At 45.2% G+C, this 13,942-nt stretch overlaps 1 protein-coding gene across 1 annotated transcript; it reads left to right on the forward strand.

Annotated features, from left to right (window-relative positions):
• The first annotated feature begins 1,588 nt into the window (after positions 1–1,588).
• On the forward strand, positions 1,589–12,239 carry Fez1 (fasciculation and elongation protein zeta 1). Its single transcript, XM_038323929.1, has 2 exons — positions 1,589–1,698; positions 11,880–12,239. The coding sequence occupies exon 2, from the start codon at positions 11,925–11,927 to the stop codon at positions 12,237–12,239; it is 315 nt and encodes a 104-aa protein (XP_038179857.1). The 5' UTR covers positions 1,589–1,698; positions 11,880–11,924.
• Positions 12,240–13,942: the final 1,703 nt, after the last annotated feature.

Below are 13,942 nucleotides of genomic sequence, written 5' to 3' on the forward strand. Positions count from 1 at the left end.
AACATCAGCAGTTCAAGGTCACCCCTGGGCTACCCAGTGAGTCCGAGGCCACTGTAACCTCTGTGATGCACCAAATGATGCCATTATCACCAAACAAACAAACAAACAAATGAAACCAGCTTAAAAGAGTATATCAAGGCCTCTGCTAAGAAGGAGAAGCAGCCAGCTCTCACAGTTCCTTCCCACCTGCCTGGCAGTGCTCACATGAATTCCTTCCCTTTAATTTCATAACAGGCCTCAGGTATGGGAGCTCTGATTACCCTAATTGTAGAGGAGGGCGTGAGCCGCAGTGGGTATAATTTTCCCAAGGTCACAAAACCACTTTTGATACCAGAAGAATAGAATTTAAAATCTCTTTGTTACTACTGTATCGTGTGTACGGGTGCACTCACTACAGAGTATGCGCACGTGGAGGTCAGCGGGCAACTTTGCGGACTCAGTTCTCTCCTTCCACCTTCCTGTGGGACCCCAGGATTGAACCCCGATCACAGCTCTCAGGCTTGTACAGCAACACCTTTCGCCTGCTGGGCAATTTCACTGGCTTCAAGTTAGGATCTTTAAACCGCACCCCCCCTTTCTAATAAGAATAATATTCTCATGTTTCTAATACCAGAAGGGCAGAAAGGCTAGCCCCTCTTCTTAATAAATCTTCTTTATTTCATTGAAGATGTCCCCCTGCTTCAGCTCCTCCTCATGACTGATCTCTTGGTGATAAAGAGTACATAAACGAACAAAGGAAAGACCCCTTCTTCACCTCTAGGCTGCCATTCTTACCATCAGATAAAAGTAGGAGGGGTCTCCAGGCAGATGTGCCTCTCTTGTGCTCTCCTTTTTTCTAACGCCTTCTTTCTTATTAGATTTCATATTGGATAGCATCGATAAGCACAGATTTATATGAGCACATCAATGAGTGAGGTACATGGGCTCTAGGGAATCTTCCATATTTCCATGTCTTGAATTTTCCTCTATTAGCTGAAGGTTTTTTTTTTTTTTTTTTTTTTTTTTTTTTTTTTTTTTTTTTTTTTTTTTTTTTTTTTTCTGGAATCCTCTTACTCAGATCTCTTACTTGCGTCCCACCTTTTTGGGTGACCGAATCACCCCGTCATCCAGCCCCTCACCTTGACCTTGAGCTATGAGCCACTTTGGGGAAGGGCGCATCCCTTGGCCTGTCCACTTCAACCTCTACTACAACAGAAAGGGGAGTCCAGAAAGTGCCAGAGGCTCTTTGAGTGTATCTGTCAGCGTCCATCTGCCTATCTACTTCATTTGCCTGCATTTTTATACAAAACCTAGTGTTAGGCCCTCTGAAGAATCCATATTGGTAGCGATTGCACGCCCCCACCTCGGAGCTTCTGAATATTCATGTGGGAAGCAGAAGGGCCGTTATCAAAGAAGGGAGAAACGGCAATTCATAAATATTAATAAAGGCAAGTCCACGTGCTCCAAGGAAAGCTATGAATGTTCACAAGAGGATGACGTTCAGGCCCTGGGCGCGCCCGTTGGGCGGGTGCCCGAGTGCGAGCGCGCCTCCGGGAGCTCGGGCACGAGCGCGGGGACCCGGCGCCGCCGGAGCAGCGGGGTAGCACTCGCTGGCTGGCTTGCCGCTGTCGCTGCGCTGCACCGGGCTCCTGCTAGCCGGTGGATGGGGGTGTCCGGTTGAGCCCCGGGATCCGCGTCCCTCCACCAGGACCCACACAGGTGAGGTCTCGGGGTTAGAGAGTGGGTGAGGACGACCTTAGTCTGAACTAGACCCAGTACTGGGGGGGGGGGGGGCAGGGGGTCGAATTCGGGTGATGAAGGAGGCCAGAGGACTTCAGATCTCTCATAGGACTCCTGGGATATGCGCGACTCTCATTCCCATTGGGTCCCATCCACACACTGAAAAAGAAGGGCCCGTGGGCCATCGCCCTGGTTGTACCCAGTTGTGCGGGAGCTCAGCACCCGGGCCCCGAAGTGAGATGCTGGATTGCTGGATACTGGTGGCATCATCTCAGAGCATCGTGTGTGTGTGTGTGTGTGTGTGTGTGTGTGTACCGGGAAACACTGCCTGATCGTGCTGGAGCAATGTGGATCCCCTATATCAATCCAGGACCGTTATCTGGTCTGGTTATCTTGGGCATCTCAAAATGATCTTTTGTGCCTGCAATCTACTTGTGCCCCCTCGGCGGGATGTGGAGGCTTCCCCAGACGGTGCATTCTCGCAGTGTCAGAACCTCTGACTGCAGTCCTGGGGGAGCGATTGTTTTACTACACAGAGCAGGTCGGAGAAAGAACGAGTGTGGCAGAGAGGAGTGGTGTGTGCAGAGCCGGCTGTCGTCCTCAGGGCCCAGGGCTCTGCAGATCGGGGGTCTCAGCTTAAGGGTGTTATACAATCCGCTCTTCTGCCCTCTTGCCTTTCCCTTCGCATCCTCTCTTCTGGCAGGACTCACACCATTCCAGGCGTCCAGGTCTTTTTTGGCAAAGGGACAGTGGAGTATGTGCAGGGGCTGCGTGGGATGAGCTGGGCTTCCTCGGAGTGCCAGCCATTGTGCTGCCTAGAAGAGCCTTTCTTTACTCTGACAGAAGAGGGAGAGGAGGTCTGAAATGGAGGTGAATGGAACAGAAGAGAAGGGGGGGAAGGGTACGGAGTCCAGTGAAGGGGTTGCTGAGCCATGTGCAAATGAGTATTTATTCTTTCTGGCAAAATGGGCAGCTAAAGCCAGCCAGGTTTTGCAAAAGAGCAGTGAGAATCTGGAAGTAGATAAGCGAGGACATTTTAAGGGTCTATGTGGGGAAGGGAGCGAAGGGGAGAGGAAGCACAGGGTCAACTAGAGAGCAAGTGATGGAAAGAACAGAGAGGTGGAACGGGCAGTGTGGAGGTACAAAGAGGCCCAGCAGGGGAAGCACGGTGAAATCTCGCTCCCATCCACCATTCTCTCAGCTCAGTGAAGCAGGGGCTGGTGATTTGTGCTGCAGACCCAAGCCGCAGCAGCGTCTGTACCGTAAGGCTGCAGGGAGAGGCTTATGTGCTTCCTACCGGGTGTCTGTTGAGCTCTCTTGTGTGTGCATTTCTCTTCCGAATGACATCACGTATTTGGAGTCAGAATAGATGGAATAGATTGTATGAAAGGCTTAAGCTGTAGTCCACACTATGTTCTATAATAACAAGAATACAACGACTTGCCCATTACTCCCTCTCTGTCATTTTTGTATATCTAGTTATTTTGGAAGCATAGGAAGGATGGTTATTATATGGATTAACATCAACTTTTTTTGTGTGTGTGCGGGAGAGGTGAAAAGAGAACCTCAGGTGTCACACACGCTAAACAAGTACTCTATGACTGAGTTGCTCCTCCATCCTTAACACTAGCTTTTAAGGGAGGAGAGCTGGGAGAGAAGCTGAGGCTTGAGGACTCAGCAAGCTTGCCAGGATGGAAGGATGGAGGGCTGCTTCAGACATGTCAATTGGGAGATAAAGGCAGCCTACCTACAGGAGTACAAAAGAAAATGAAGTAAAGAAGGGAGGTAGGGTACCCCATTAAAAGGGGTGCGCCAACACACAAACCCCTTCTCAAGGCTTGACTCTTGCTTCCTCTACCACAGCCTGAGATACAAACGCTCTGTCCAGGCTGGGTACCGAATTAATACAGATTCTCATTTGTGCTCTCAGATTTAGCATCATCTACCCGATCATTTGCATTGTACTTCATGTCTCCTGAGTAGAGTACCGATGAAAATCAATCAGGATATCTCATGGATTGTTACTACTAGCCTTGTTTCTGGACTGCGAACCTTGATATTCATGTCTTCTTTTACAATACGTTTTAAAAGTTTTACTTGATTTATTTATTATCAGCCATGTGTATGTGATGTGTGTGACATGAATGTTTGGAGGCCAAAGGTCAACTTTCAGGCGTTGGTTCCCTTATGGGATCCAGGGATCAAACTTAGGTCCTCAGGTTTGCAAAGCAACCACTTAAAGCCCACAGAGTCATCTAGATAGCTCATTTCTTTTATAATCTTGTAGCGGAATCTTTTTTCTCTAGGGTTTGTCTGAGTCAAATATAGACCACTCTCTTTTTTAGATTTTTTAAAATTATGCATATGTGTCTGTGCACATGAGTGCGGGTGCCCTTCAAAGCCAGAGACATTGGACCCCCTCCCCAACTCTTGCTGGAGTTAGAAGCAGCTGTGAGTCACCCTACATGGGTGCTGGGAATTGAAGTTAGTGTGTGCTCCTCACCACTGAGCCACATCTCCAGCTCCTAAGCATGTTTAAGATCTGTACGGTAGTCCAGCATTCAAAGCTCAGTACGTTCATTTGCCATCTTGCTTGAAGCAGGCTTTCGTGTAGCCTAAGCTTTCATGGCGCTGGCTACATAGCGGAGAAGGACCATCCACTCCTCACCTTTCTTCCCCCATCAACCCAGTGCTAGGATTTCAAGTGTGCTTCATCGCCACAAACAGCTTGAAGCTGTCTTAGTCCTGGATTCTGCTCGGACTAGCTTTTGTTGCTGGTTGATAGTATGAATTGTGCAGTCTGGAATCAGCACCCCAGCTAGCATCACCTTCTTATCCTAGATCCTCTGCCATTCCCATAGAGAAACACACGTTACAAGGAATCGTAAGTATCTGTAGTCAATTGAAAACTGACCAGCTTTTGTGTCTCTCTAAATTGGGACCCATGATCCAGGAAAATTTGACCAAGTGAACTAAAAAAGAGTCCTTGATGGAAGAAAAAAAATGCCCAAATTCTTTCAGCATTTTTCCTCTCACTTGGTCACATTTTGAAGGAGTGCACACAGAACATCATGGCAAGGATATTTTTCACATGACACATGCTTATCCATAATTTTTGTTTCTTGATTTTACTTGTTTATTTGTTTGAGACCAGGTCTCACTATGTTGCCCTGGCTGACCTGGAACTCACTATGTAGACCAGGCTGGTCTTGAACTCTCAAAGATCTGCCTGCCTCTGCCTCCTGAATGCTGGTTTTAAAGCCAGGAGCCACAACTCCTGGCAACCACACTTTCATGTAAGTAATATATCCTGATTTTCTTAGGAAAGTGAGATCACCTTCAGTTGTGACTTATTTACTATTATTTAAAAAATTAGATTTATTTATTTTGTATGTATGAGTGCTTTTTTTACATGTATCTCTGTGTGTCACATACATACCTGGTACTTTTGGAGGTCAGAAGAGGGAACTGGATCTCCCGGAAGTGGGGTTATGGAGGATTGTGAGCTGCCATGTTGGTGCTAGGAATCAAGCTTGGGTTGAACAAGAGCAATAAGTGCTCCTAACCACTGAGCAATCTCTTCAGTTCCTACTTATTATTATTTTTAAGTGTTTTACTATTGTGTGTATGTGTATGTGCACAGTGGTATGCACCCATGTGTGTGGGGAGGCTAGGGGTCCAGAAGAGAGCATCAGATTCCCTCGAAGTGGAGTTACAGACACACAGCTGTGAGCTGCCTGGTGTGAGTGCTGAGAACCAGACTGAGGTCCTCTACAAAAGCAAGTTCTCTTAACTGCTGAGCCATCTTCCAGCCCCACAAATGCAATTTTAAATCACATTTTGTAGATGAGGACATTTTTGAGGCACAAAATGCAGATGATTTGCCCAAATTCTCACTGCTAAGGTCATTAGACCAGGACAGAAAGTGGGGGTCTAGGTTCTCAGATATCACAGACCAGAGTCTCAATTGACACAGATCTTTCTCTGGGGGTGGGCTTTGAGGTTTCCCATGCTTAGGCTACCACCCAGTGTCTCAGTTGACTTCTTGTTGCCTACAAGATATAAGACTTTCAGCTACTCCAGCACTGTGTCTACCTGCATGACACCACACTCCCTGCCATGATGATAATGGGCTGAACCTCTGAAACTGTAAGCAAGCCACCCTAATTCAATATTTTCTTTATAAGATTTGTCATGGTCATGGTTTCTCTTCACAATAATAAAAACCTTAACTAAGACAACCCCCAAACTTTTCTCCCCATTTTTTACTTTATGTGTAGGTATTTTCCCTGCTTGTAGTATGTGTACCATGTTCATGCAGTGTCCAGGAAGGTCAGAAGAGGGTGTTGGATCCAGGGGACTGAAGTTAACAGATTGTTGTGAGCAGTCATGTGGGTGCTGGGAATCAAACCAGGGTCTCTTAACCACCAAGCCATCTCTCCAGCACCCTACTCACAGACTTGTTATTTTTTTGAGATGCCCGGCATCCTCCTTTATGATCCTTGAAAACTCTGATACCATTATTTACATAATTTACTTTTAAACTGATGGTGAGAATTTTTTATCATTAAACTATTTATTTTACTTTTTAAATGTCTTTACTAAATATCTTCACGGCCCCAGTGACTTGTTCTTAGTTTATTGGTGTACACAGTATCTTCATCCTTTAAATTTCTGCATCTTTTTTGGTACCTTGAGTTACTCTTGGCTCACATTCACTGTTTAAAATGGTTCCTCTAGGCCGAGTTTCAGTCACTCTATACCTCTGATGTCTAACATCAGAATTTCTAGTGACTCCCTCTCTTTCTGACCCGTCATTGGGATTGTCACACGTTTCTTACTCTTTTTCCTCCTCTACACAAGAGGCTGGCTGATCTCATATTCTTCAAACAGTGGTTTTTCTGTCCCTCCCTCCCTCCCTCCCTCCCTCCCTCCCTCCCTCCCTCTCTCTCTTTCTTCCAATGGGGTCTCATAACTCATTCCAGCCTCATACTTGATATAATGTTGAGGATGACCTTGATCCTCCTGCTGGGTTAGTAAAGTGGCAGTAATAGGTTTCTGTACTAAGATCCATAACCTCATTAGCTAGTTGGCTAGATTTTCAGTACCATCCATAATTTCTCTTCCATTGAGCAGGCCCTAAGCCCAATTAGACAGCTGTTGGTTACCACCAAGATATGAGTGCCACCGTCACACCCTTGGGAATATCTTGCTGTGCTGGCATTATTGCAGTTCATAGGTGGGACTATTGGTTACTTCCCTCCCTTGGCAGTTTGCTTTTGTTACTATGTAAGCTTGTCCTCGGAGAGGAGGCTTTCAGGTCAGACCAAGCTCAAAAACCCCAAGTTTCTAAAGTACATGCTGTCTTCAGCAATAGGAACTTACCTTCAAGCTCTGCAAGGGCAGCAGTGATAGCCTGCATTGCTTTGGGTGTCTACTGGACTCTTTTGACCGACAACTCAAAAGGGGGTTTCATATGTCTGGTACTGAGGTTTTTTGCTAAGTAGTCTATGGTTCTGGGGGTAATCTGTTGAAGGAAACGGCGGGCTATGTCCCGCCACCCGGCTAGCTTTACCCAAAATAATTACACGGAAACTGTATTCTTTTAAAACACTGCCTGGCCCATAGTTTCAGCCTCTTATTGGCTAATTCTCATATCTTGATTTAACCCATATTTAGTAATTTATATAGCACCACGAGGGGTGCCTTACCAGGAGAGATCTTAACCTGCGTCCATCTTGGAGAGAAGCATGGCGGCTGCATATAGCGACTGCCTGAAGCATCTCCCCAACTCCTGCTACCCAGCATTCTGTTCTGTCTACTCTGCCTACCTAATTTTCTGTCTCTTAAAGGGCCAAGGCAGTATCTTTATTAATAATGAAAGTAACACATAGACACTCCTCCATCAGTAATCATTGTCAACCTAAGTAGCATAATCTTATTTAAATCATATATATAAATGTATACTCATATACTTATATGGATATATTAATGTTAGGTAAATAAAAAATAATATTCCCTTATGGTCTTTTCAAACATCCTTTGTGCTATTTTTCCCTCCTCCTTTCCTCTTCTTCTGTATCGAACTCTCTCCTCCATCCCCAATTAAGCCCACCCCTTCTCTTCCCATTTCTCCCTCTGTATCACTAGTGTCCTGCTGCGGCCCTTTCTAGCACTTCTTTCCCCTGCCCCATAGTACATTTTTGCTTTCCTGGTTTTTAACTCGGCTACTCCAAGTTACACGCGCACATCTGAAGACTGACTTTGAGAGTGACCTTGAACCGATCCTTCTGCCTCTACCTTTTGCTGCTGGTGTTTAACTATGCTTCACCATGCTGCACTGAATGATGTTTCAAATCCACGGAACAAAATACTGTGGCTTAAAATGGAAACCAATTTTACTGAAATATAGGTATAGCCAAAGACTTTGTAGGGGTTCTTACACCATAGAGGAAGAACTTCTGATTGACATTGCTTTAAGGTTGTGTTGGGGTAATGTGGTGGCTGCTAGGCACACATGAGTTGAGTACTTGCAAGGAAGCTAGTCCAAAGAAAGACCGTAACTATAAAATGCACATTGCATTTCAAATGACTTAGTGTAAAATATGATCTCTGTATTTGTAATATGAATTTTATATTAATATAGTCATACTTTGGATATATTGGATTAAGTAAATATGTTTCTATAATTAAAATATAAAGCTATTAAAATGAGTTTATAAAGGTGTTAGCTCAATGCCAGCATTTTTATAGTAATTCATGAGAAAATCAGATCCTGGGATACGTGCCACTCAGCCAGCCACTGCACTTGGGAGTCTTGGCAACCTCTCATGTTTCTCTGTTGAGAATGGCCTTAGTTAGAGTTCTTATCGTTGTGATGAAACACAATAACCAAAAACAACTGAGGGAGGAAAGGGTTTATTTTTGTTTATACTTCCATAACATAGTTCATCATCAAGGAAGTTAGGAGAGGAACTCAAGGTAGGAGCCTGGAGACAGGAATTGGAGCAGAGGCCATGTAGAAACATTGGTTACTGGTTTGCTATCCATGGTTGCTCAGCCTGCTTGTTATATGACCTCCACATGCCTGCTTGCTTATATGACCTCCACAATGGGCAGGGCCCTCTCATATCAATCACTAATTAAGAAAATATACCGTAGACTTGCCTGAAAGCAAATCTTATTGAGGTATTTTCTTAATTGATAGTTCCCTTTCCCGAATAACTAACATGTTTCAAGTTGGCAATAAACTAGCCAGGACAGGATGGAAACCAGGGCCTCTACCACTAAATTACACCAGCCTTACTATATCTGGTTTGGAGTGTATTTCCCCCAGCTTGATCTCAGCAAAAAAATCAGAGTAAGGGCCAGTTCTCACCCAGCATGGCCTCTGCCTTGTGTAGAGTTTAGTTTTGTGTATAGAAGTAGAGAGTGAGCATTTAGTGAGCAAACCCCATGACTTTTGGTATCTGTCATTTCTAACTACTAGAAGTCATATAGACCAGAAGAAAAAAGCTGGCTACCTTTCCACATTACCAGGATGGAAGCTGGGCATGTGTAGAAGGGTGGCAGATGGTAATGCTGTTGGACACTGTATATGGGGCAGAAGAGCGTGTCTCAATGATACCCATTGATTGGTTGCCTGGCTGCAGGGCAGTCAGTGTGCTAAAGTCCTGGAGGATCTCCAAAGGACGTCCGTGCCTTCAAGGACCTTGGATTAAAACTGGGAAGGGTCCTAACTGTGGGGACTGAAGCGTAAATCCCTGTTGAAGATGGGTTTGATGAGGGCTGGATGGGGGTGTGGGTCACAGCTGCTGGGCTTTATAAGACTTAGATGTGTAGTTCTTGTGCAATATCCAAGATGGCTGTGGATTTGGCCTTTGGAACACAGAGGCTGAGTCTCTCCTCTCTTCGCCCCGCTTCCCCACACCTTCTAAACAGACTATCTCTCACTCTGTATTCCAGGCCTACCTGGAACTCACTCTGTAACTCAGGCTGGCCTGGAACGGGAGACAGGTTTGCCTCAGATTCCCAAGTGCTAGAATTATATTTGTGAGCTGCCATTCCTGACTAAAAGCTTAGTTATATTCTGTGTAGATTTTTTTTAGTGGGTAGACCCGTGATAGGGAACACACATAGAGATCTTCACATTACGGTAGGTGCTTTGTCATTGACCTATACCCCTGGGGCTTTATTTCTTAGACAGTAGACCGAAGGCTAGTGCCAAGTTTCTGGGTTCAAGCTATCCTGCCTCCTGAGCAGCTGTGCCCTCAGGTACAAGCACCAGTATTGGGCTGCAAAGTGTCTATAAGTGTTTAAAGATTTATTAACGAGGAAAGCAATGTCTAGATCCAGGATCCCGTTTCCTGAACTGTGGAGCGATGTATGTTTCAAAATTTAGATTATTTCACATTTTGAACGGGAGTAACTGTATATTTGGCATCTTATCCACAGTGGTCTGAGGTGGTGAGCTCTGTTATTCATTTTCATCCTTATTTTTTGGTGTCAGGAACAGAACCCAGGGCCTTAAGTGTTCTGACCTTGTGCTTTGCCACTAAGTTACACTCCCATTCTCTTCTATAATTAAAAACATTAATATTTCTTCAGCATAACACTCTCGGTGGCATAATTCAGACCACAGGCAGCTTTATATTCATGTTATGTTTCATTGTCAAATAAGTTTAGGTCATGCTGGTTTTGGATACAAGAAGTTGTGAAAAACAAACAAATAAGAAACATCTAAATTAGGTCTGGTAGCATAGTAGCACAATCCTATAATCCCAGCTACTCCAGAGGCTGAGGCAGAAGGACCTGTGTGGGCTAAAGAGTGAGTTCAAAGTCAGTCTAATAATGTAAGGACAACCACTCAAAAGAAAAAGTAAAACTAGGACTGGTGATGTAGTTCTTCGTATGTGCAAGGTCTCAAGTTCAATTCCCAGGAGAGAGAGAGAGAGAGAGAGAGAGAGAGAGAGAGAGAGAGAGAGAGAGAGAGAGAGAGAGAGGAAGAGAGAGAGAGAGAGAGGAGAAGAAGGAGGAGGGGGAAGATGTAGATCCTGTTGTTTTTGGTGGCTTGAAAAATAATAAGAGGAAGTGCAGAGATCTTAACTTGCTTAAGGTCATAGCTGGTAGAGATAAAAGAATGCAAATCTGAGTGTCCTAGCCTGGGTATTGTGTGTTTCATCACTGCGGTTTGGGGACAACTCCAGAACCTGCTTTGTTTGTTATGAAGATATGCAAAGATATCTTTAAGTGCAATGTAGTAGGCAACTTCAAAAGCCACAGATACTCCAGTAAATATGATCTACTGTTGTTGTTGATGGTAGTGGTGGTAGTGGTGGTGGTGGTGTGTGCATGGGCATGGGTGCCTGCATGCATGTGTGAATGTGTGGATGTGTCATATCCTTGTGTGCATGTGTGTTTGTAGCTGTGCTCACCAATGTGAGCAGATGTGGAGGCCAGAGGTTTCCTTAATTGCTTCTCCACCTTATTTTTTTCACCCAAAGAATGGAGGAAACTTTGTCTAAAGCCGAGTGATAGTGTAGATGGGAAATACCGTCAGGACTGACAGCAGCCACAGCACTGAAGGTACTCAGGGCACCCACCTTATTTTGTAGAACAGGACCTCTCGTTGAACCTGAAACTTGCCATTTCAGCTAGACTGCCTGGCCTGTGAGTCATCTGCCTATCACACCCTCCAGTACTGGGGTTACAGACACACACTGCTCTACCCCAATTTTATGTGGGTTCTGGGCTCTCAACTCAGGTCCCTATGGGTATACAGCAAGCCCTTTACACTCCGAACCATCTCTCCAGCCCCAGGATAGGTTTCTTGTTTTGGTTAGACATATTCTTTTAGCGCATATTAAGTATCCAGAATGACAATTATGTTTCGTTATAATTTTTTCACACATTTTTATAGTGTGCTTTGATCATATCCCCCTCCTTTACCTTCCATGCCCCCTTTCAAGTCCCCTTCAAGCTCTTATCAAACAAGTCCCCATCTGCTTTCATAAGCATTTTTTAAATCTAGGTTTTGCACGGGGGTGGAGGACTCTGTTTTTCCAGGGGATGTGGAGTAATGGAAGATGTGATCTGGCTCCTCGGCAGAACTGGCATGAAAGCTCGGTCCAGACTCACGCTGCCCTGTGTATTTCTTCCAGGGAAACGGAGCTTGGCATTTGCAGTCATCCCACTGTGGTGCCAAGATGGAGGCCCCGCTGGTGAGTCTAGACGAGGAGTTTGAGGATCTGAGGCCCTCTTGCTCCGAGGACCCAGAGGAAAAGCCGCAGTCTCTCTACGGCTCATCTCCTCACCACCTGGAGGACCCTTCCCTCTCTGAGCTCGAGAATTTTTCTTCCGAAATAATCAGCTTCAAGTCCATGGAGGACCTGGTGAATGAATTTGACGAAAAGCTCAATGTCTGCTTTCGGAACTACAATGCCAAGACAGAGAATCTGGCTCCGGTGAAGAACCAGTTGCAGATGCAGGAGGAGGAGGAAACTCTTCGGGATGAGGAGTAAGACGCCTTAGGTCCCCTCTCCTGCACCAGGCAGAGTCCACGGTTGGGCTTCTTGACCTAGAGCTAGTGCCTGTCTAAAATGTTACGTGGGCAGGACTTATATGTCACCGTAAGCTGTCGGTGAAAGCTGATATTACTCTCTACATGTCTCCCTATAGTCACCCTGGCAAAGCTTTCTTGGGTTTCTGTTAGAGGAATAAAGGGTTCAGGTTTTTCTAAATACAAAATAGATTTTTTTTTGGTTTCTCAAGACAGTGTTTCTCAGTGTAAGTCTGGCTGTCCTGGAACTCTCTCTGTAGACCAGCCTAGCCTTGAACCCACAGAGATTCACCTACCTCTGCCTCCCAAGTGCTTGGATTAAAGGTGTGTGCCACCACTGCCTGACCCAAGCTAGAATTTTAAGAACAAGAAAATGTAGGGATCAAGTCTCCCCTCTCTCCCTCCCTTCCTCCCTTCCTCTCCACCTCTCTCTTTTTATCTTTTTTAAAGATTTATTTTTATTTTTGTGTACGGTGTTTTGTCTGCAAGTATATATGTATGCCACATATGTGTCTATTTTTACAGGAGCCAGAATAGGGTTTGGGATCCCCTGAAACTGGAGTTACTGATAGTTGTGAGCTGCCATGTGGATGCTGGGAATTGAACAATGTTCCTCTGAACATCAGCTAGTTCTTCTGACTGCCGAGCCATCGCTCTAGCCCTGCTCTTTTTCTTTTTACATATTCACTTACTGTATATGTATTTGTGTGCATATGTACAGGCACATATGTGTCATCATGCATGTGTGGAGGTCAGAGGATAACTGTCTACCTTTTACTAGGAGGATCCCCGGACTTGAACTCAGGTCATCAGGGCTGGTGGAAAGTGCTTTTACCCACTGAGCCCTCGTTCAGGCTCTCTCCCTTCCCTGTGGTAACCTTCCCAGACATTAAAGATAAACTCCAGAAGAGAATTGATTAGCTGGACAGTTTGGCTCAAGAAACACCTAAATTACAGAATTACAAATCTCAAAATTGTTCATAACTCCCATTGAGATATGTTCAAGTAAGATAGTGTCTGAATTGAGAGCCCTGGACAAAAGAAACTTGAAGCTAGGTGATGCGGTCTTTGAGTGCTTGCGCAGATTTCCCAGGTGGCTTACTAGCCACCTTCCAGGGCCTTAACAGCTGTGAAGGGAAGGAATCTGAAGGAAGCATTTCCTGAGGAGAAGCAAGGAGAGAAGCAATCAGCTTCGGCTCCGGCTCCATAAAGAAGCCTGTTCCAGGGCTGGGAACTTGGCTCTGTTGGGAGAGTGCTTGCCCAGCCCACATGAAGCCATGGGTTCCATCCCCAGCACCAAGTAAACTGGGTGTCGTGGCTCATGGTATAACCCCAGCACTCGGAAGGTGGGCGCAGGGGGATCAGAAGCTCAGGGTCATCCTCAGCTACAAATACCATTTGAGGCCAACTTGAATACATGAGATCTAGTCTCAGAAAAAAAAAAAAAGAAGCATTTAAAGGGTTTTAGAGATTTAGAAGAAAATGCATGGATTCCTGTATGGATAAAATATGCATCAGTTTTTCTTTAGAAATAACACAAAAAATGTCAAGAAGTTGGATTGCTAGGACCAACTGTACTTCGTTCCTCCCCATCCATGTGGGGTCTCTAAGCCAGGGCTTTGCACATACTAGACAATGGGGCTACCGCTGATCTACTTCCCGGCT

This window comes from Arvicola amphibius, chromosome 3 (genome assembly GCF_903992535.2).
Source record: "Arvicola amphibius chromosome 3, mArvAmp1.2, whole genome shotgun sequence".
In the NCBI taxonomy this organism is placed as follows: domain Eukaryota; kingdom Metazoa; phylum Chordata; class Mammalia; order Rodentia; family Cricetidae; genus Arvicola; species Arvicola amphibius.